The 21,013-nt window shown below is 40.8% G+C and overlaps 2 protein-coding genes across 2 annotated transcripts; both read right to left on the bottom strand.

The window, feature by feature from the left end:
* Positions 1–207: 207 nt before the first annotated feature.
* LOC102278889 (olfactory receptor 56A4) lies at positions 208–1,149 on the bottom strand. The gene has a single exon (XM_005896278.2). It carries the CDS (start codon positions 1,147–1,149, stop codon positions 208–210), a length of 942 nt encoding a protein of 313 aa, XP_005896340.2.
* Positions 1,150–19,564: 18,415 nt separating this feature from the next.
* On the bottom strand, positions 19,565–20,506 carry OR52E5 (olfactory receptor family 52 subfamily E member 5). The gene has a single exon (XM_005896292.2). The coding sequence runs from the start codon at positions 20,504–20,506 to the stop codon at positions 19,565–19,567; it is 942 nt and encodes a 313-aa protein (XP_005896354.1).
* Between the last annotated feature and the right edge of the window lie 507 nt (positions 20,507–21,013).

The following is a 21,013-nucleotide window of genomic DNA, read 5'->3' as shown; positions in this document are numbered from 1 at the left end:
GTCCATGGGTTCACAAAAGAGTTGGACACTACTAAGTGACTAACATTTTCACTCTCATTTTCACTTCCAACTTGAGGTGAGGCTGCACATCAGAAAAGAGGCATGGCAGGGACTAGCTTTGGCTCAAGTGGAAGACACTGCTGTTTGATGAAATTATTGCCTGTTAGCAATTTCTGTTCCCAATTTAGGCCTTTCGCATTTTACCTCTTATAACCTCCTTATCATTTTCTGGATTCCCTGCTTTATCTCCTTGGTTCTCACACCATAAACTATGGGGTTCAGAGCTGGGGGGATGAGGTGGTGCAGAATGTTGAGCAGGATGGGGACATCTGGGGGAATCCTCTTCCTGGCCAGGTTAGTGATGACCAGGACCAGCAGGACTGTGCTGAAGAAGAGGATGAGGATGAAGTGGGAACCACAGGTGCTCAGGGCCTTGGCAGCAGCTCCCTCAGCTTTAATCCTTAGAACAGCTTTCAGGATAAAAGAGTAGGAGATAATGATAAGAATGAGGTCAGAGCCCAGTAGGGTCCAGCCTGCCACAAACTGGTAGAGCTGATTGAAGGTGATGTCATCACAGGAGAGTTTGGACACAGACAGATTAGTGCAGATGCAGTTCTTGATGATGTTCTCTGCACAATATCTGAGTCTGGCAGAAAGGATTGGAACTGGGAGTGAAGCAAGGGCATTCCGGGCCACTACAAAGATGGTGGCTCTGGCCACAAATTGGTTAGTGATGATAGATGGGTAGTGCAGAGGCTTGCAGATGGCCACATAGCGGTCATAGGCCATGACCATGAATGTGCAGGACTCCATGGTCAAGAAACTGTTCATGATGAACATCTGAAGAAAGCAGGGAAAAAACCCAATAGACCTGAGGTCAAACCAGAAGATGGCTAGAACCTTGGGGATGACGGTGAGACAGAGCACCATGTCCAGCAGGGAGAGGAGGCTGAGCAGGTAGTACATGGGCTCATGCAGAGAGGCCTCCAGCCAGATGGTGATGAGGAGGGTGGTGTTGGCCCCCAGAGCCAGGAGCAAAAGGAGACTGAGGGGCAGGGACAGCCAGTGCTGCCAGCTCTGGTAGTTAGGGAAGCAGATGAGGATGAATTCGGAGACTGGGGGAGCGGAGTAGTTGCTGTGTGATGCCATGCAGCATATCCTGATCACACTGGAAATCCAGAGTCCTTAAAATGTAGAACAGATTGTAGCACCATGGGAAGTGTATGTTATAATTGTAGTAAAACTTGGGTTTTCACTAGAGCTCTGAAACTGCCTCATTGATGATTTCAAGTCATCATCACTGTTAATCACTGCTGACATTTAACTAAAAACTTGCCATGCATGTGGTATCATGCCAAATACTTTATATTCATTATATCACTTCCTCTTTTAAAAACACGTAAAAGTAACTAATATTGTTATTTTCATAGATAATGAAGGGAACAAGGAAAGGGAGGCTGAGCACTTTGATCAAAATTGGAAAGCTAGAACATGAGCCACATTCCCTGGTGGCTCAGATGGTAAAGAATCTGCCTGTAATTCAGGAGACTTGGGGTCAATCCCTGAAGAAAAAAGAATGGCAACCCACTCCAGCATTCTTGCCTGGAGAACTCCATGAGCAGAGGAGCCTGGTGGGCTATAGTTCATGGTGTCACAGAGTCGGACATGACTGAGTGACTAACACACACACACACACACACACACACACACACACACACACACACACACGTGGCAAAGCCAAACTGAAAACCAGGGAATGTGATTCTAGAGCCTGTGCTTTCAGTCCCTGTACAAGATTTAGCCTCATTCAGCACAATTTCTTAATTCAGCTTTTCCTTCCCTCAGAGTTTACAAGGAAGAGAGCTCTGTTCAGCTGATTCTAAAGGAGCCGAGCCCTCTACTCCATACAATTGGACAGGGACTGACTTTAGGATTTTTTATTTTCAGTATTCAGGAAATATTGGATTAGAGGTGGAGCAGCCGTTTGCACCATCCCAGGACAACAATTTAGTCCAGCTCCAAAGGGGATTTCACTTCAAGGCATAATGTTTATCATTCTCTTGTTGGATTAACTGCTATTGCTTCTCTTTGTGAAATTTCAAGAGTGCTTTATTAGATTTGAGTCGTTTAGAAAAGACTGTGAATTTCCTATTCTCGTGATAGAGACAGTATCGCAAGGTACACCAGGAGGTTACCAAAGGTGAAATAGAAGTTTTCAATAGTGAGTGAGTAAGTTTTCAGCATATAAACTCAAATAGGGCTTGCTTACCTGGTAAGCAAAATTATCCATGAATCCTTGTGACCAGGATCCAGTTATTTCAGCATATGGAATCTACGTTCTGAAAATTTACCTGCTGTGATTCTAGTTGGGATTTTTTTTTCTTGGTGTTGGGTTCTGGCTTAACTCCCTCACTGCTACACAAAGAGCAGAATGACCAACACTAAGAAGAATGACAACAATGACTACAGCAACTGAAGACCGGGAAAGAGCCAGGGAGTTGTGGAGGGATGAGAGAAGCAGCCCAGGAGACATATAATCAGTAGATTTGAGGCTACTGATTCTGCTCATGTATCCCACCTGACCAGCCTCTTCCAGGAGAGTGAAGTGTGTATGAGAAGGTATCAGATGCTGGCTGCCAGGGAAGGAAATGAAGGGTTTTTCTTGATCCAAAGACTTTCACTTTGAATATCCTAGACTTTCCAAATACAGATTATGCAATAAACACACACAACTTTCTACTCGGTGTAGGACTTTAGGAAACCAAAGATTCAGGGGCTCAAGGGTCAAATCTGGGGTAGGGACAGCTATGTATTAGCTCAGTTCTGTATTTCCATTTGCGATTAGAGAAATTATTCTCAGTATGAATCAGAGAAATAAGGAGGATAGAAAACATACCAATCTCTTCTAAAAACCCTTCTCCTTCTCATTAATCAAGTTCTAGATCCTCAGAGTGACTCAAACTATTTGAAAAGTCAAGAAAATGATCAGTGCCTTTTCAGACCTGATCTTGTTTGGCATACAGATGTATAACGTGGATTAAGTACAAATGATTATTTTCAGGGAGATTAATAGAGAAAACTTGACTTATAAACATATATAACACATGTTATAATTGTGGTTATAGTAAAAATGATCTTTCAAGCAGTGGGAAAGAGACAAAAGTACAGGTGAATGAAGCAATGTTCTGTAGTTGAAAATTTGAGTTCCAACTCTGGCTCTTATACTCATTATATGACCCTGAAGGCTATTTAAAATTTTTGGTACCTAATTTTCTCATATGTGAAACAGATAAATGATACTTAGCTTTGCTGTTGTTGTGGGGACAGAAAGGATTATTTCCCAAGATCCTATTAGCCCAGGGACATAAGAAGCTTAAAGCATCTGAAGAGGACACATAAAGTGGTTATATTCATCTGGGGAGAGGGGAGAGTTACTCTTGTAGGCAATGGCCTACAAGAGAAGAAAGGTCTGCCTAGGTGGATATTCAGTAATGATTAATGATGAGGTATTAGGGACCGTAGATCCTAAAGTCTTTAGGGGGAGGAGGTAGGTGAGCAGAGTATCAGGAGACAAGGTTTAAATGTATGCAGGAGCATATGCAGCCATTCACAGCCCACTTGGCAGTAGGCATTTTCAGGTACACCCTAAGGAATCAACAGAGAGTTTGACATAGGGAAGTGCCGTGCTACAGATGGGACAAAGGAGAATCACATACTAGCCTTTTAGAGAATCCTGAAGAGTCCAAAGGAAGTGATCAGCATCTGAACACAGGCAGGGGGCTGGAGAAGGAAGGGTATATTACTATTTGAGGGGTGAGAAGGACAGCTAGATTTATGTAAGGAAGGATGAAGACACAGAGAAATGAGTCAAGAACATCATCAAAAGTCTTTTAACAGACACAGGGAAGAAATGTCCTTTTCAGACCTCATATAACACTGATATAGTATTGCAATATACTTTTAGTCCCATCTTAGAATCCTTTTAAATTCCTCAATAGCTGGGAACATTTTTTCTGTATATACATATATTCTCCTCAATGAAACTCAAGCCTCTTAATATGAGAAATGAGGGCTTGTTGGCCATGTGGGGCATTGCTTTGATCTTCAATACTCCAATTTCATTAATTACTCCACTAATTCCATTAGTTATGCTCACAGACTGATATTTACGAAGGAGTGGTCATAGTGGTTCCTTATTCCAAGTACTAAAGAACAAGACATGATCCCTGACCATGAAATGTTGAGAGTCTGGAAAGAACAGACTAGTCTTAAATAACCCAAATGATAACAGAAGGTCTGAACCTAGCTATGATTGCCTAGAAACAGAGTAATCACCTTGGCTCACAGATTGGTTTAGAAAAGAGAAGAAAGGCAGGTGCTGATCCAGCCAGGCACACCACCTTGGTCTTCTAGCCGTGATATGGATGGGGGCTTTGAGTCTACAGTTGTTTGGGGTCAACAACAACTTTGTATGGCCACGGGATCTAAGTGTGTTGGCAGAATCGACATCTATATCAGGCCCTATTGAAAGTTTTCATCTCCTTTTCATTCCAGGCTCCTGGACTCACCTTTCTTCATTGTCTCCTTCCTTACAATTTTCCTGGCCTCAACTTGGGACTTACCAGCTTCCAAAGTTTGCACTGCCTCTATTTCTGGTTGTTGGAAAAAGGACCCGAACTGCCTCTTCAAAGGCTCTAGAGGCTGATTTTATGGCCTCTGGCTCCTCTGTGCCCCTTCCATCCCCATTACTTTCAATGGTTGGTGCACTTGTTAGACACCTGGACCCTGAGGCCCTATGGTCTATTTCCCAGGAGAGTATATTGTCAAAGACTTAATTCAGCACTGTGAACAGAGTGAGAGAGATCAAAGGCTCTTGGGGAGTCTGAATAAAGGAAAAACACCCTGAGAAAAGAACGGTAAGAAAACTGAGTGATGAGAATCTTCTTGGGAAAAATTTCTATGGTTGCACCAGTAGGGAAGGAACTGAATAAATTACCCTCAGAGGAAGATGACAAAGTGACATCCCGAGTAATCAAAGGAGCAGGGGCGTCCAAACAGCTTGGACTGTGGGCAACTGTGGGGGCCAGGAAGTCAGAAATGTTCTTTACAGGAAGGAAGGACTCATTTCCTCTTGTAATGGTGTGAAATAACCTTCAGTGTGCAACACGAGAAAGTGACACTAAGTAGCAAATGTCTGCCCTCTAAAATTTTGTTAGCTTTATGCATGTAATTATTCTCTTTCATTCTGGATTTAGCTGGACAGATAATTAAGCTGGTTACCTGTAATTTATCTACCTGAGTTCAAAACACATACTAGATTATCCAAAGTAATTGACTGATCTTGAAAGTATGTTTTAATGGTGAACCACTTTGGAGGAAGAGAGTATGAAAAAGCCAAGATAGTCTTGGGGTCACAGTCAAGAGCAGAATAATACTTGAGATTCTTATGAAACAAAGGAGGAGAGAATAAAGGAGAAAATGGGTGAAATAGAGAGGAAAAGAGCTATGGAAAATAACAAAAGAAGAGAAGAAAAAGACAGGGAGGGGAAGGAAGACAGTTTATAAGAAAGAAAAAAGCACAAAGATAGTGAATTAATGTTTTTATATGCATATATAATTGAATGAAAAAAGTCAGTAAAATAATTACTCTTTTCAGTGTTTTAGACAATGAAACAGAAATGTGGGGAGTTTAAATTAATTGCTTATTTTGTGTAGCTGGCAATAGCCTAGCCTATCCAGAATATTAAACCTGGCTTCCATACTTAAAATCCAGGTTTTTTTTACACTTAAAGTGAATGTCAGGAAGTTCTTTCTCAAGAGTATGTGGCATACTGACCAATCTGTCACTCAGTAGAGTGTAGGAAGAATCAGCCATAGTGATCATTAAAACATGTGTATTATTTGGTGAACTAAGCAGTCCTTTTCTGTAAGAAAAGAAAATTGGTGCAAAAGGAATATGAAGTGATGACACTAAGCAAGGCAGTATTATCCCACAACAGGAAAAAAAAACCTCAGAAATATCTTCTCACTGATATTAGTTGCCTGGATAAATGTACAGAACTCCTCAGACATCTCTTAAGTCAGCAGAGTACCTAAAGTCAGACAGCCTGCTCTCACCTCAGCTGTGAGGAAACAAGATACTGAGACCCATAAATACCACCACCTCCTCCCCTTTTGGCCCAATCTACAGATAAATCAATATTTACTTTTACAGGAGTTAGCTTAGGTCTTGGGAAACTCTCAGCTTAATTCTCAAATAGGACACAGTTCTTAATTCTATTATAAACATCCAAGCAAATGCAAATTCAGTTATTTTGTTGAGGAAATCCATCAAGTTCTGTCTTCCTTAGATATTAACTCCTCTAGTGCCCCTTCCCAATTATATCCAACAGCAGTGTCTTCTGACAGACAACAAACTGTGGAAACCCAAAGAGAATCCTCATTTGCTTGAATTAAATGTTGAACTCTTGATGTGACCCTGGCAAAATGGCAAAGCAGGTCTCTGGAGAATATTTAGATGGTCCTGGGTTGGGGGCTGGGTCTGGGGAGGAATTCAAATCCCTGTACCCGGTCTGTTGAACTTCTGTCTCTGACATGCAGTTTGCCCATACTCCACCCAGTGCCTTCTCTTCCTTCCTACCACAGGTGAGGGGGATGATGGGAAACATGGAAGGGATCTAAATGTGTCCCTCTGCTTCTCTCTCTTCTGTCTAAACAAACATGGGGAATTATTTAATGAAGCATCTGGAAAAAGTAAACAAGAAGTAGATCAGGCTGTAGGACAGACAGTGTCTCAGTGAGACCAGAAGAGCCATAAACATATTTGGAGGTTCCTACCACTTCTCACCATTTTAATGTCATGGTTGGGTTTTAGCTTGGCAATCGGTGTATATAAATGACAGAGACAAGGCTAACTTTCCCAAGCAGAGTTCGTTTTCCTCCTAAATACAAGTCAATTTACACATTCCAGGCATACTTGCAGTTGCACGTGTGCTCAGTGCATCTGACTCTTTGCAACCCTATGGACTATAGCCCACCAAGCTCCTCTGTTCATGGGATAGTCCAGGCAAGAATACTGGCGTGGATTGCCATGCCCTCCTCCAGGGGATCTCCCTGACCCAGGGATCGAACCCTTGGGTTCTGTCCCCTGCATTATAGGCAGATTCTTTACCCACTGAGCAAATTGGGAAGCTCATACTTGCAGTTGTGTGGGGCTTTATGACTAAGTCTGGCCAAGGGAATGGCATGCATCTCTTCCAGGAATGGCTTTTACAACCTCCTCGATGTCCTCTGCATTCGTCTCTTCCTTCTCCTCTGGCTCATTGCAGATAATTCACTGGAAGATACAAATCCATAGAAAATAGTGGAACCACACAGTGAACAAGGCTAGGACCCTGAATGATTGGAAGGAAGAGAGCTTTCACCTTTCACATACACTGAATTTGATGTCATTAAAAAGTATAAAATTGCATTGTGCTAATTCACTGGTAAATTGGAATTGTTTGTTTTGACAGCTGTCAAGTTATGTTGCAGTGGTAAAGAATCTGCTGGTCAGTACAGGAGGTGCAAAAGACGTGGATTTGATCCCTGGGTTGGGAAGATATCCTGGAGAAGGAACTGGCAACCCACTCCAGTATTCTTGCCTGGAAAATCCCATAGACAGAGAAGCCTGTTGGGCTACAGTCTATGGGGTCCAAAGAACATGCCTGAGTGACATGCCTGGCTGACACACACACACACACACACACACACACACACAAGTTGGTAATTCTAGGGGAAAGGTTTAAAGAACTCAAAATAATAGTGTGTGTTTGCAGTTGTTGATTTAATTTGATAAGTTGTTATGAGTAATAAATGAGCTTAACAGAAAGTTACCTGGTTTCCAAGAAGAAATTAATCACAATAGATAAAGTTTGTAAATATAAAGTCTTGAAGAATGTTCCTAGTACTTGGGAAGTCAAAGGTTAAGAGAAAGATTTAGAATGTCTTTGAGTAGCAAAGACTCATAGAAAATGACCCTGAGAAAAGACTAGATTATGTGAATCGTTGTCTTCTCATCTGATAGCCTTATATAGACAACATTATGTAGAAAAGCAGTTGCTTGGGGAAAGCAAAAATACATAAAAAAGGAAAGAAAGTTTACCTAAGATAAATCTTGTTAAAAATTTAAGGGGATTCATTGCTAAAGGAACATGATCTAGGCTTTTAAAAAGTTTTTGATTAAAAATTAAAACAATCATTGATTTTAATATTTGACAGACACAAAACAGTCTCCAAATGCAATATCTGCGAAATAAGTCACACATTCCAGTGCCTGCTTCATATAAGGCAGTGGGGAAACATTAAAGAAGACACAACCCCACAGATGCAGAAAAAGGACATGGAAAGCAACGGCCAGGAGAGTTTCTCCCAGAATCATATAAAGTGGGAGGTCAAGAGAACTTACCCAACTGTTAGGAGATAAAAGCATTGCAGTGCCTGGCCCCAAAGTATTTCAGAATTACCACTGACAAGTTCCTGCTAAATGTATTACATGCTTCAGTTCAACTGGGAATCTTTCTGGTTTATGCTCCACTATTAGATGTATGGTAGGAGGAGGGAGATGACTCATCCAAGAGGAACTACATCAGGACTTGATGGAGATGACCACACACCCCTGGAGACCTTGGACTTTCTGAGGATACAGTGCCTAGGTGAGGGTTCTGGTAGTCTCATTTGGGAAGAGGTTATATATGCTTTACATGTGAGGGTCTCTCATCATTTTTCTTGTTATTCGGTCACTAACTAACTCTTTGCGACTAATTAAGATCTAACTCTTTGCGACCCAATGGATTGCCGCACACTAGGCTTTCTTGTCCTCCACCATCTCCCAGAGTCCACTCAAATCCCTGTCCATTGAATCAGTAATGCCATCCAATCATCTCATGCTCTGCTTCCCCCTTCTCCTCTCACCCTCAAGCTTTCCCAGCCTCACACTCTTTTCCAATGAGTCTGCTCTTTGAAACAGGTGCCCCAAATATTGAAACTTCAGCATCAGTCCTTCCAATGAATATTCAGGGTTGATTTCCTTTAGGATTGACTAGTTTGACCTTATTTCTCTTAAGAAATAAATATTTAATCACCAGACCTCTCCAGCTAGATTTATGTAAAGATTCTGGCCAAGGGAATGCAGAAAAAATGGTGTAAATCTCTCTTAAATTGAATCCCTAAAATATCTTACAAAATCCTGCTCACTCTCCCCCTTTATTTGCCTGACATATTCAGAAGCACCAGTGGCAGTCTGTAATGGATTAGAACATGGAGTCAACTAATCAAAGAAGCATGGGTCTCTAAATGCTGACATGAAACAAAGCCCTCACGTATTGGAATGGTATGTGGATGAGAATAAACTTTAATTGTTAAGTGTGTTAAGTTACTGTGATATCTTTGATGGAGAAATCAACTTTACTTACACTGAGCAATTCATTATATGTTGGGTTATACAGTGGTCTGCCTTTGCTATTTGTAATATGGACCATGAAAAAGTCCAGAAAACTGCAAAACTATCCAGTTGAAGTCTAACAATGCAACTCACTCTTCAAAAATGTAATAGGAAAAGCAGATTTATGTAGCAGATATGCCTAACCTACTCTTGACTCTGGCCACTATTAATTAAATGATCATTAGGAATTTATCATTTTGGTTAATTATCTAATTGCCAAGGTTAAAAATGATGATAAGTTTTGAACTTAATCTTTCTTAAAGTAGCTTGTTTCTTGGTAACTGTCTGTTCAGTTCAGCTCAGTTCAGTCGCTCAGTCGAGTCCGACTCCTTGCGACCCCATGAATCCCAGCACACCAGGCCTCCCTGTCCATCACCAACTCCCAGAGTTCACTCAGATTCATGTCCATCGAGTCAGTTATGCCATCCAGCCATCTCATCCTCTGTCATTCCCTTCTCCTCCTGCCCCCAATCCCTCCCAGCATCAGAGTATTTTCCAATGAGTCAACTCTTCACATGAGGTGGCCAAAGTACTGGAGTCTGAGCTTTAGCATCATTCCTTCCAAAGAAATCCCAGGGCTGATGTCCCTCAGAATGAACTGGTTGGATCTCCTTGCAGTCCAAGGGACTCTCAAGAGTCTTCTCCAACACCATAGTTCAAAAACATCAATTCTTCAGCGCTCAGCCTTCTTCACAGTCCAACTCTCACATCCATACATGACCACAGGAAAAACCATAGCCTTGACTAGACGGACCTTTGTTGGTAAAGTAATGTCTCTGCTTTTGAATATGCTATCTAGGTTGGTCATAACTTTTCTTCCAAGGAGTAAGCGTCTTTTAATGTCATGGCTGCAATCACCATCTGCAGTGATTTTGGAGCCCAGAAAAATAAAGTCTGACACTGTTTCCACTGTTTCCCCATCTATTTCCCATGAAGTGATGGGACTGGATGCCATGATCTTCGTCTTCTGAATGTTGAGTTTTAAGACAACTTTTTCACTCCCTACTTTCACTTTCATCAAGAGGCTTTTGAGTTCCTCTTCACTTTCTGTCATAAGGGTGGTGTCATCTGCATATCTGAGGTTCTTGATATTTCTCCCAGCAATCTTGATTCCATCTTGTGCTTCTTCCAGCCCAGCATTTCTCATGATGTACTCTGCATAGAAGTTAAATAAGCAGGGTGACAATATACAGTCTTGACATACTCCTTTTCCTATTTGGAACCAGTCTGTTGTTCCATGTCCAGTTCTAACTGTTGCTTCCTGACCTGCATACATATTTCTCAAGAGGCAGGTCAAGTGGTCTGGTATTCCCATCTCTTTCAGAGTTTTCCATAGTTTATTGTGATCCACATAGTCAAAGGCTTTGGCATAGTCAATCAAGCAGAAATAGATGTTTTTCTGGAACTCTCTTGCTTTTTCCATGATCCAGCGGATGTTGGCAATTTGATCTCTGGTTCCTCTGCCTTTTCTAAAACCAGCTTGAACCATCTGGAAGTTCACAGTTCACGTATTGCTGAAGCCTGGCTTGTAGAATTTTGAGCATTAATTTATTAGCATGTGAGATGAGTGCAATTGTGCAGTAGTTTGAGCATTCTTTGGCATTGTCTTTCTTTGGGATTGGAATGAAAACTGACCTTTTCCAGTTCTGTGGTCACTGCTGAGTTTTCCAAATTTGCTGGCATATTGAGTGCAGCATTTTCACAGCATCATCTTTCAGGATTTGAAATAGCTCAACTGGAATGCCATCACCTTCACTAGCTTTGTTCATAGTGATGCTTTCTAAGACCCACTTGACTTCACATTCCAGGATGTCTGGCTCTAGGTGAGTGATCATACCATCGTGATTATCTTGGTTGTGAAGATCTTTTTTGTACAGTTCTTCTGTGTATTTCTGCCACCTCTTCTTAATATCTTCTGCTTCTGTTAGGTCCATATCATTTCTGTCCTTTATCGAGCCTATCTTTGCATGAAATGTTCCCTTGGTATCTCTAATTTTCTTGAAGAGATCTCTAGTCTTTCCCATTCTGTTGTTTTCCTCTATTTCTTTGCATTGATCACTGAGGAAGGCTTTCTTATCTCTTCTTGCTATTCTTTGGAACTCTGCATTCAGATGCTTATATCTTTCCTTTTCTCCTTTGCTTTTCACTTCTCTTCTTTTCACAGCTATTTGTAAGGCCTCCCCAGACAGCCATTTTGCTTTTTTGCATTTCTTTTCCATGGGGATGGTCTTGGTCCCTGTCTCCTGTACAATGTCACGAACCTCCATCCATAGTTCATCAGGCACTCTATCTATCAGATCTAGTCCCTTAAATCCATTTCTCACTTCCACTGTATAATCATAAGGGATTTGATTTAGGTCATACCTGAATGGTCTAGTGGTTTTCCCTACTTTCTTCAGTTTAAGTCTGAATTTGGCAATAAGGAGTTCATGATCTGTGAGCCACAGTCAGCTCCTGGTCTTTTTTTTTTGTTGTTGACTGTATAGAGCTTGTCCATCTTTCGCTGCAAAGAATGTAATCAGTCTAATTTCAGTGTTGACCATCTAGTGATGTCCATGTGTAGAGTCTTCTCTTGTGTTGTTGGAAGAGGGTGTTTTCTCTGACCAGTGCATTTTCTTGGCAAAACTCTATTAGTCTTTGCCTTGCTTCATTCCATATTCCAAGGCCAAATTTGCCTGTTACTCCAGGTGTTTCTTGACTTCCTACTTTTGCATTCCAGTCCACTATAATGAAAAGGACATCTTTTTTGGGTGTTAGTTGTAAAAGGTCTTGTAGGTCTTCATAGAACCGTTAAACTTCAGCTTCTTCAGTGTTACTGGTTGCTAATGTAACATCTTATAAAATGCTGAGATATATTCTATTTATGAATACTTGACTCATGTCATTGATTTGATATTGACTTTTCAATGTCAATGGAGAAAAGGAAATCAGAGTATAAATTGTCATATATATCTTTTGTTTTTTAAGTTAATCATTAAAATTCCCATTGGCTTATGATCATGAAGTACAGTATTTTCTTCTTTAAACTATCCACAGTCCTTCCCCTATTGTTGGAGATCCCAGAAATTTTGATTTCAAAGTTATCAGTCTCCTTTCAAACACCAAGCAGATTTAAGTGGAATCACTCCAGTCTTGCTATTCTGGTTGATAGCCACAAGGAGACACTGTTGAGTTGCCAGCAATGAAGCCTTTGATGGGTCCTTTTGGAGAGTTCTGACAAAATGTGGTCCACTGGAGAAGGGAATGGCAAAACACTTCAGCATTCTTGCCTTGAAAACCCTATAAATAGTATGAAAAGACAAAAAGATATGACACTGAAAGACAAACTCCTCTGGTTGGTAGGTGCCCAATATACTACTGGAGAAGAGTGGAGAAATAGCTCCAGAAGGAATGAAGAAGCTGAGCCAAAGTGTGAGTGTGTCTGGTGGTAAAAGTAGTCTGATGCTATAAAGGACAATGTTGCTTAGGAACCTGGATTGTTAGGTCTATGAATCAAGGTAAGTTGGAAGTGGTCAAACAGGAGATGGCAAGAGTGAACATCAACATTTTAGGAATCAGTGGACTAAAATGGACTGGAATGGGTGAATTTAATTCAGATGACCATTACATACACAACCGTGGGTAAGAATCCCTTAGAAGAAATGGAGTAGCCACCATAGTCAAAAAAATAGTCCAAAATGCAATACTTGGGTGCAATCTCAAAATGAAAGAATGATCTTTGTTCGTTTCCAAGACAAACCACTCAATATCACAGTAATCCAAGTCTATGCCCCAACCACTAGTCCAAAGAAGCTAAAGTTCAATGGGTCTAAGAAGACCTACCAGATCTTCTAGAACTAACACCAAAAACTGATGTTCTTTTCATCATAGGATTGGAATGCAAAAGTAGGAAGTGAAGAGATACCTGGAGTAATAGGCAAGTTTAGCCTTGGAGTACAAAATGAAGCAGGGCAAAGGCTAACAGAATTTTGCCAAGAGAACGCACTGGTCATAGCAAACACCTTCTTCCAACAACATGAAAGATGACTGTACACATGGACATCACCAGATGGTCAATACCAAAATCAGATGATTATCTTTTTTACAGCCAAAGATGAAGAAACAATATATAGTCAGCAAAAACAAAACTGGGAGCTGACTGTGGCTCAGATCATAAACTCCTTATTGTAAAATTCAGACTTGAAGAAAGTAGGGAAAACTACTAGGTCAGTCAGGTATGACCTAAATCAAATCCCTTGCAATTATGCAGTGGAAGTGACAAATAGCTTCAAGGGATTTGATCTGTTAGACAGAGAGGCTGAAGAATGATGGATGGAGGTTTATAATACTGTACAGGAGGCAGTGATCAAAACCATCTCCAAGAAGAAGAAGTGCAAAAAGGCAAAATGGCTGCCTGAGGAGGCCTTACAAATAGCTGAGAAAAGAAGAGAAATGAAAGGCAAAGGAGAAAAGGAAAGATATACTCATCAGAATTCAGAGTTTCAAAGAATAGCAAGGAGAAATAGGAAAGCCTTCTTAAGAGATCAGTGAAAAGAAATAGAGGAAAGCAATAGAATGGGAAAGACTAGAGAGATCTCGTCAAGAAAATTAGAGATACCAAGGGAATATTCATGCAAAGATGGGCACAATAAAGGACAGAAGTGATATGGACTTAACAGAAGCAGAAGATATTAAGAAAAGGTGGCAAGAATACACAGAGGGACTTTACAAACTCTTTTGTAAAGAGCTTATCTTAATGACCCAGATAACCATGATGGTGTGATCACTGACCTAGAGCCAGACATCCTGGAATGTGAAGTCAAGTGGGCCTTAGGAAGTATCACTATGAACAAAGCTAGAGGAGGTGATGGAATTCCAGTTGACCTATTTAAAATCTTAAAAGATGATGCTGTTAAAGTGCTGCACTCCATATGCCAGCAAATATGGAAAACTCAGCAGTGGCCACAGGACTGGAAAAGGTCAATTTTCATTCCAATCTCAAAGAAAGGCAATGCCAATGAGTATTCAAACTACTGCACAATTGCACTCATCTCACACACTAGTAAAGTAATGCTCAAAATTCTCCAAGTGAGGCGTCAGCAGCACATGAACCAAGAACTTCCAGATGTTCAGTTGGATTTAGAAAAGGCAGAGGAACCAGTGATCAAATTGTCAGCATCTGTTAGATCATAGAAAAAGCAAGAGAATTCCAGAAAAGCTACTACTTCTGCTTCATTGCCTACACTAAAGCCTTTGATTGTGTAGATCACAATGAACTGTGGCAAATTCTAAAAGAGATGGGAATAGTAGACCACCTGACCTACCTCCTGAGAAATCTGTATTCAGGTCAAAAAGCAACAGTTGGAACTGAACATGGAATGATGGACTGGTTTCAAACTGGGAAAGGAGTATGTCAAGGCTGAATGTTGTCACCTTGCTTCTTTATTTAACTTATATGCAATGTACATTATGTGAAATGCTGGGCTGGATGAAGCACAAGCCGGAATCAAGATTGCTAGGGAAAATATCAATAACTTCAGGTATGTTGATGACACCACCCTTCTAGCAGAAAGTGAAGAGGCACTAAAGAGCCTCTTGATGAAAGTCAAAGAGGAGAGTGAAAAGGCTGGCTTAAAACTCAACGTTCAAGAAAACTAAAATCATGGCATCTGGTCCTATCACTTTATGGTGAATAGATGGGGAGACAATGGAAACCGTGAGAGACTTTATTTTCTTGGTCTCCAAAATTGCTGCAGATGGTGACTACAGTCATGAAATTAAAAGACGCTTGCTTTTTGGAAAAAAAAAAAAAAAACCTAGGCAGCATATTAAAAAGCAGAGACATTACTTTGTCAGCAAAGGTCTGTCTAGTCAAAACTATGGTTTTTCCAGTAGTCATGTATGGATATGAGAGTTGGACCATAAAGAAGGCTGAGCACCGAAGAATTGATGCTTTTGAATTGTGGTGTGGAGAAGACTCTTGAGAGTCCCTTGGATGGCAAGGAGATCAAACTAGTCTATTTTAAAGGAAATCCATCCTGCATATTCATTGAAAGGACTAATGCTGAAGCACTAATACTTTATCCACCTGATGTGAAGAGCTGAGTCATCAGAAAAGACCCTGATGCTGGGAAAGATTGGTATGAGGAAACAGGGATGATAGAGGATGAGATGGTTGGATGATATCACTGATTCAATGGACATGAGTTTGAGCAAGATCCAGGAGATGGTGAAGGACAGGGAAGCCTGGCCTGCTGCAGTCCATGGGGTCGCAAAGAGTCAGACATGACTGAGTGACTGAACAACAACAACAAATGCTGTTTAGACTCCCAGATTCCCTGTCTTGATGTCCCACTCTGGGTCTATGAGGTCACAGTTGTCATTATTAGCACCCACATGCTTGGAATATGTCATAAGCAAAATATAGCATCAGATGTACCAAGAGGCTTGCAAACTCCACTTTTTGATATGTGGAATGCATAGTTTTATTTCCTCAACAATACTTAGCTCTTTGTTTTGAGTCTTGGTCACTAGGTTAGATTCTTTTTCCTCTAGATAATTAATTCCGAAGGTAACCTGTTGCTCTGTCTTGCTACTGGATCTTGATTAAAATTTTCTCTGTTTCTCAATACTGTTCAATGGTTTCAGATCTTTATTTATCAAAAGGATCTGTGTTGCTCATGTAAATTTCTCATGCAAATATGACAAACCTGCAAACCAGGGAGTGAGGTGAGTGGCTTTGATAGGTCCCACCTTACCCTTCTCTGGTTCTTAGTACAACTTCTTCCAGAACAGCTGAACCATAGTCAGACCATAATAGCAAAGCGACTCTTCATAGATTTTCTCAGTTAAATTGACAAAAACAACTACAGTCTACTAATTTTAAATACATTTAGTTAATACTAAATCTCGCCAACTAAGCCTGTGCTAAGAGGACTTTTTTTTTTTTAATATTATTGAAACTTCTTGGCAGTGTTGGATCTGCCCTTTAAGACCTGGTTCTTTGAGTAATCCTGGCCCCATATTTCCATTCCCTTTACCTGTATGTAGAGTCACCTGAAACATTGTCTTGGGACCATTTTGTCCAGTTTCTTGAACCACCTTCCCTGGTTTTGACAATTCTGTGAGAGCCTGTGGTCCTCTTTAACCTCTTGCCTTAGAACCAGGGCAGAAAGACACTCATATGTAGGGACTGACTTCTGTAGAACTAGAGATCCATTGTAGACACTATTTGTCAACTCTACATTTATACACTTCAGTATTGTAAGTAAAGGAATGTTTTCTGAGCCCCTTCATGTGCCGAAATTGTGCTAGTTATCATGAGGAATGACAACTGGTGTATGGAATCCTACATCTTTTACAAATCCTTACAACAGATTGGTAGTATCTATTCCTGTGAACACTGACTTTGAGTCAAATTTCTCACAATTGTGTTGCTATTTGCATTGATTTAAAGACTGTATTTTCTTCTCTATTTTCTGATTTTGTCATCAGAATAAAATTAATTTTTAAAATGATTTTGAAAGATTTGCAAATTTGCTAATATTGCTAAACAGTTAATTATTAATATAAGAAACATATGACAAGTTATCATGGCTTCTTACCATCTTACTGGGGCTTCCCTGATGGCTCAGTGGTAAAGAATCCACCTGCAATGCAGGAGATGTGGGTTCAATCCCTGGGTAGGGAAGATCCCCTGGAGGAAGAAGTGGCAACCCACTTCAATGTTTTTGCCTAGAAAATCCCATGGACAGAGGAGCCAAGGGGTAGCAAAGAGTTGGATGAGACTGAACACACACACCACCTTACCTGGATGAAAATCTGCAATAACCTTTTTTGTCATCTCCCTTCATCATTTTGATCTGTTTAGTTTTTAAAAATCTTGTTTGTGTCAATATTGTAATTTCTATGTAGAAACCTATCATTTGGTCATTTTTCTTTATAAATTTATACAAAATATAATTTTTTTTAAGTTCACCACCTCTCTTTGTTTATAGTACCATAGTCCCATTTTCTGTTTATTCCTTACTCACTCTCTCTTGAATTTTAACCAGGTCCCATTTCCAATTAGAAGCCAAATGAATGTTTCTGCAGTTCCTAGAATACCAAAAGAAATCAGTTATACTATCTAGCTTCCATACTCAGATGGGAATGACTTTTTGTTAGTAGCCACTCTCGTGCATTCTGCCCTAAAGCTAACCATTCTGCCTCATGCCCTAACCAGGACTGTAGGGCATATGGTTTCACTGAGTCCTCAAGCCCAGAGGAAGAACTCTTAACTCTTTAGGAATTATAGCCTTCTGACTTAAAGGCTTTGACCAAGGTCAGGGTTGAGTCCCTGTAGACCTCTAAGCACTGGGGTCATCTGCAGCTGGAACCAGTGACTGTAGAGTAAGATTGAAATTAGTAAATTAATCTACATGCACCAGAAGTAACAACCACACCAGAAACACATGTGTTTGTTTTCAAAGTTTCTTTGTTCTTCGAAGCTGCAAAGTTGTTCACAACAGTTTTTTTTTTTTTTTAGTTATTTTATTAGCGAGTATACTGACACTCTGAAAGAGATGGGAATACCAGAGCACCTGACCTGCCTCTTGAGAAATCTGTATGCAGGTCAGGAAGCAACAGTTAGAACTGGACATGGAACAACAGACTGGTTCCAAATAGGAAAAGGAGTATGTCAAGACTGTATATTGTCACCCTGCTTATTTAACTTACATGCAGAGTACATCATGAGAAATGCTGGGCTGGAAGAAGCACAAGCTGGAATCAAGATTGCCGGGAGAAATATCAAGAACCTCAGATATGCAGATGACACCACCCTTATGGCAGAAAGTGAAGAGGAACTCAAAAGCCTTTTGATGAAGGTGAAAGAGGAGAGTGAAAAAGTTGTCTTAAAACTCAACATTCAGAAGACGAAGATCATGGCATCCAGTCCCATCACTTCATGGGAAATAGATGGGGAAACAGTGGAAACAGTGTCAGACTTTATTTTTCTGGGCTCCAAAATCACTGCAGATGGTGACTGCAGCCATGAAATTAAAAGACACTTACTCCTTGGAAGAAAAGTTATGGCCAACCTAGATAGCATATTGAAAAGCAGAGACATTACTTTGCCAACAAAGGTCCGTCTAGTCAAGGCTATGGTTTTTCCAGTGGTCATGTATGGATGTGAGAGTTGGACTGTGAAGAAAGCTGAGTGCCGAAGAATTGATGTTTTTGAACTATGGTGTTGGAGAAGACTCTTAAGAGTCCCTTGGACTGCAAGGAGATCCAACCAGTCCATTCTGAAGGAGATTAGCCCTGGGATTTCTTTGGAGAGGGAATGATGCTAAAGCTAAAACTCCAGTACTTTGGCCACCTCATGCGAAGAGTTGATTCATTGGAAAAGACTCTGATGCTAGGAGGGTTTGGGGGCAGGACAAGAAGGGGATGACAGAGGATGAGATGGCTGGATGGCATCACTGACTCGATGGACATGAGTCTCAGTGAACTCTAGGAGTTGGTGATGGACAGGGAGGCCTGGCGTGCTGGGATTCACGGGGTTGCAAAGAGTCGGACACGACTGAGCAACTGAACTGAACTGATACTGACACTCAAAGAACTCCAAGTGACAAACTCAGGTAAACCTTCCAGTCAAGGACAGAGCCTGAGTTTCAACCTGGATCTCATGACCCGTGCATGTCCCTTATCACTGTGTCCTGCTTGACTTTCATGAAATTCATCATTTTTATAGACATGAACTTCAGCTTCTGACCTGTGAATAACAAGACCATAAGAAAAATAATTATTGAAGGTACCAGGGGCATGACTTTTTCAAACCTTTTTCTCCCCTTAGGAATTTTGTAGCATCAGTGGGATTTCAACATGAGAATTTTTGACGTACTTTTCCTGTGGCAAAAAGTAGAATGATTATTTTGGAATCTTTGAGCTATGCATTCCGATGGGGATATACAGATTATGACTGATGGGCAAAAAAGCAGTGTGACTGGCTTGTGTGGAAATGCCAGAGGAGTTTAATGAAAATATTTCCAGTGTTTACTACTGCTTTAATCTTATTATTATCCCACTGATGATCATGGAATATTTTCTTGGGGCTAAACATCAATAGCTTTTTGGGTTGAGCATCCTAAGCACTCGCTGTCTTATCTGCTTTGTCCTAACCCCATAGATGATAGGGTTAAAGGCAGGAGGTACAACCACATATAGATTGGCCAGAAGTATGTGGATGCAGTGAGGGACATTGTGGCCAAAGCGGTGGGTCATGAAGGAGAAGAGTGCTGGCAGGTAGAAGGCCAACATGACGCAGACATGGGATCCACAGGTGCTGAGTGCCTTGAGCCGTGCATCCCAGGACGGGAGGTGGAAGACTGCTCTGAGGATTTGGACATATGAAAATCCAATCACAGAAAGATCAATGTATCCCACAGAGAAAGCAATCAAGCCATAGATAACATTGACCCTAATACTGCCACAAGACAACTTTGCCAAACCCATGTGTTCACAATAGGTGTGGGGGATGATCCGGACTTCACAGAAAGGCAGTCTCAGGATAAGGAAAATAAATGGAGTCACAAATACCAAAGTCCTAAATATGATGACTATGCCAAGGATAGCTATTACCTTACTGGTGAGGATCATGCTATATTTTAGGGGGTTGCAGATGGCAATGTATCGGTCTATGGCCATGACTGTCAGCACCACAGACTCCAGGCCAGTGCATATGTGAATTGTGTACATCTGTGTGATGCAAGCACCAAACACAATCTCCCTGAGATTGAACCAGAAGATACCCAGCATCTTGGGGATGGTGGCTGTGGACAGGCCAAGGTCAGTGAAGGCCAACATCGCCAGGAAGTAAAACATAGGTTGGTGGAGGCTGCGTTCAGTCTGGATCACAAACAGGATGGTAATGTTTCCCAGGAGAGCTATTAGATAAACTGCAAGGAAGGGGAAGCCAATCCAGATGTGCATGTCTTCCAGCCCTGGAATCCCCATCAGAAGAAAGGAAGAAGGATGGAACTGTGTCTTGTTGGGGTGCAGCATATCTGTTTGGAGTGGTTATAGATACATTTTTTGCAGTTTTCTTGCTTCCAGGGAGAGACCATAACCTCTTTCAGATCATGTCACCTGTTTTCTGGAATCTTTAATTTCATAATACAGCTGAAGAGACCTAGAGATGGAATATGAGGCAGAATTAAAAAGACATTCTCACTTCAAAGTACTTACCTCACCTACATAGAAAACCACGTGGAAAATTTCCAAAAAAAAGCCATTCTGCACTTGTATTTTTTTCTTTCACTCTTTAAGGAAGAAACTGTATATGGCTATAAAATAACAAATATTGATTGTTAATTATATCTATTAATCATCACGTAAAGCCTAAACAAGATGGTCTGTATGTGTGTGTATAAAATTATAGGACTTGTATTGATGTAGATGGTTTAGGGGAATGATACATTCTTTCAAGAGAGGCCTGACAAGAACATGGTATGTGGATACATAAGCAACAAGATCCTACTGCATATCACAGATAGCTATATTTAGTATCCT

Source organism: Bos mutus, chromosome 15 (genome assembly GCF_027580195.1).
Source record: "Bos mutus isolate GX-2022 chromosome 15, NWIPB_WYAK_1.1, whole genome shotgun sequence".
In the NCBI taxonomy this organism is placed as follows: domain Eukaryota; kingdom Metazoa; phylum Chordata; class Mammalia; order Artiodactyla; family Bovidae; genus Bos; species Bos mutus.
Note: the sequence above shows the minus strand (reverse complement) of the source record. Positions and strands in the feature narration are given on the sequence as shown.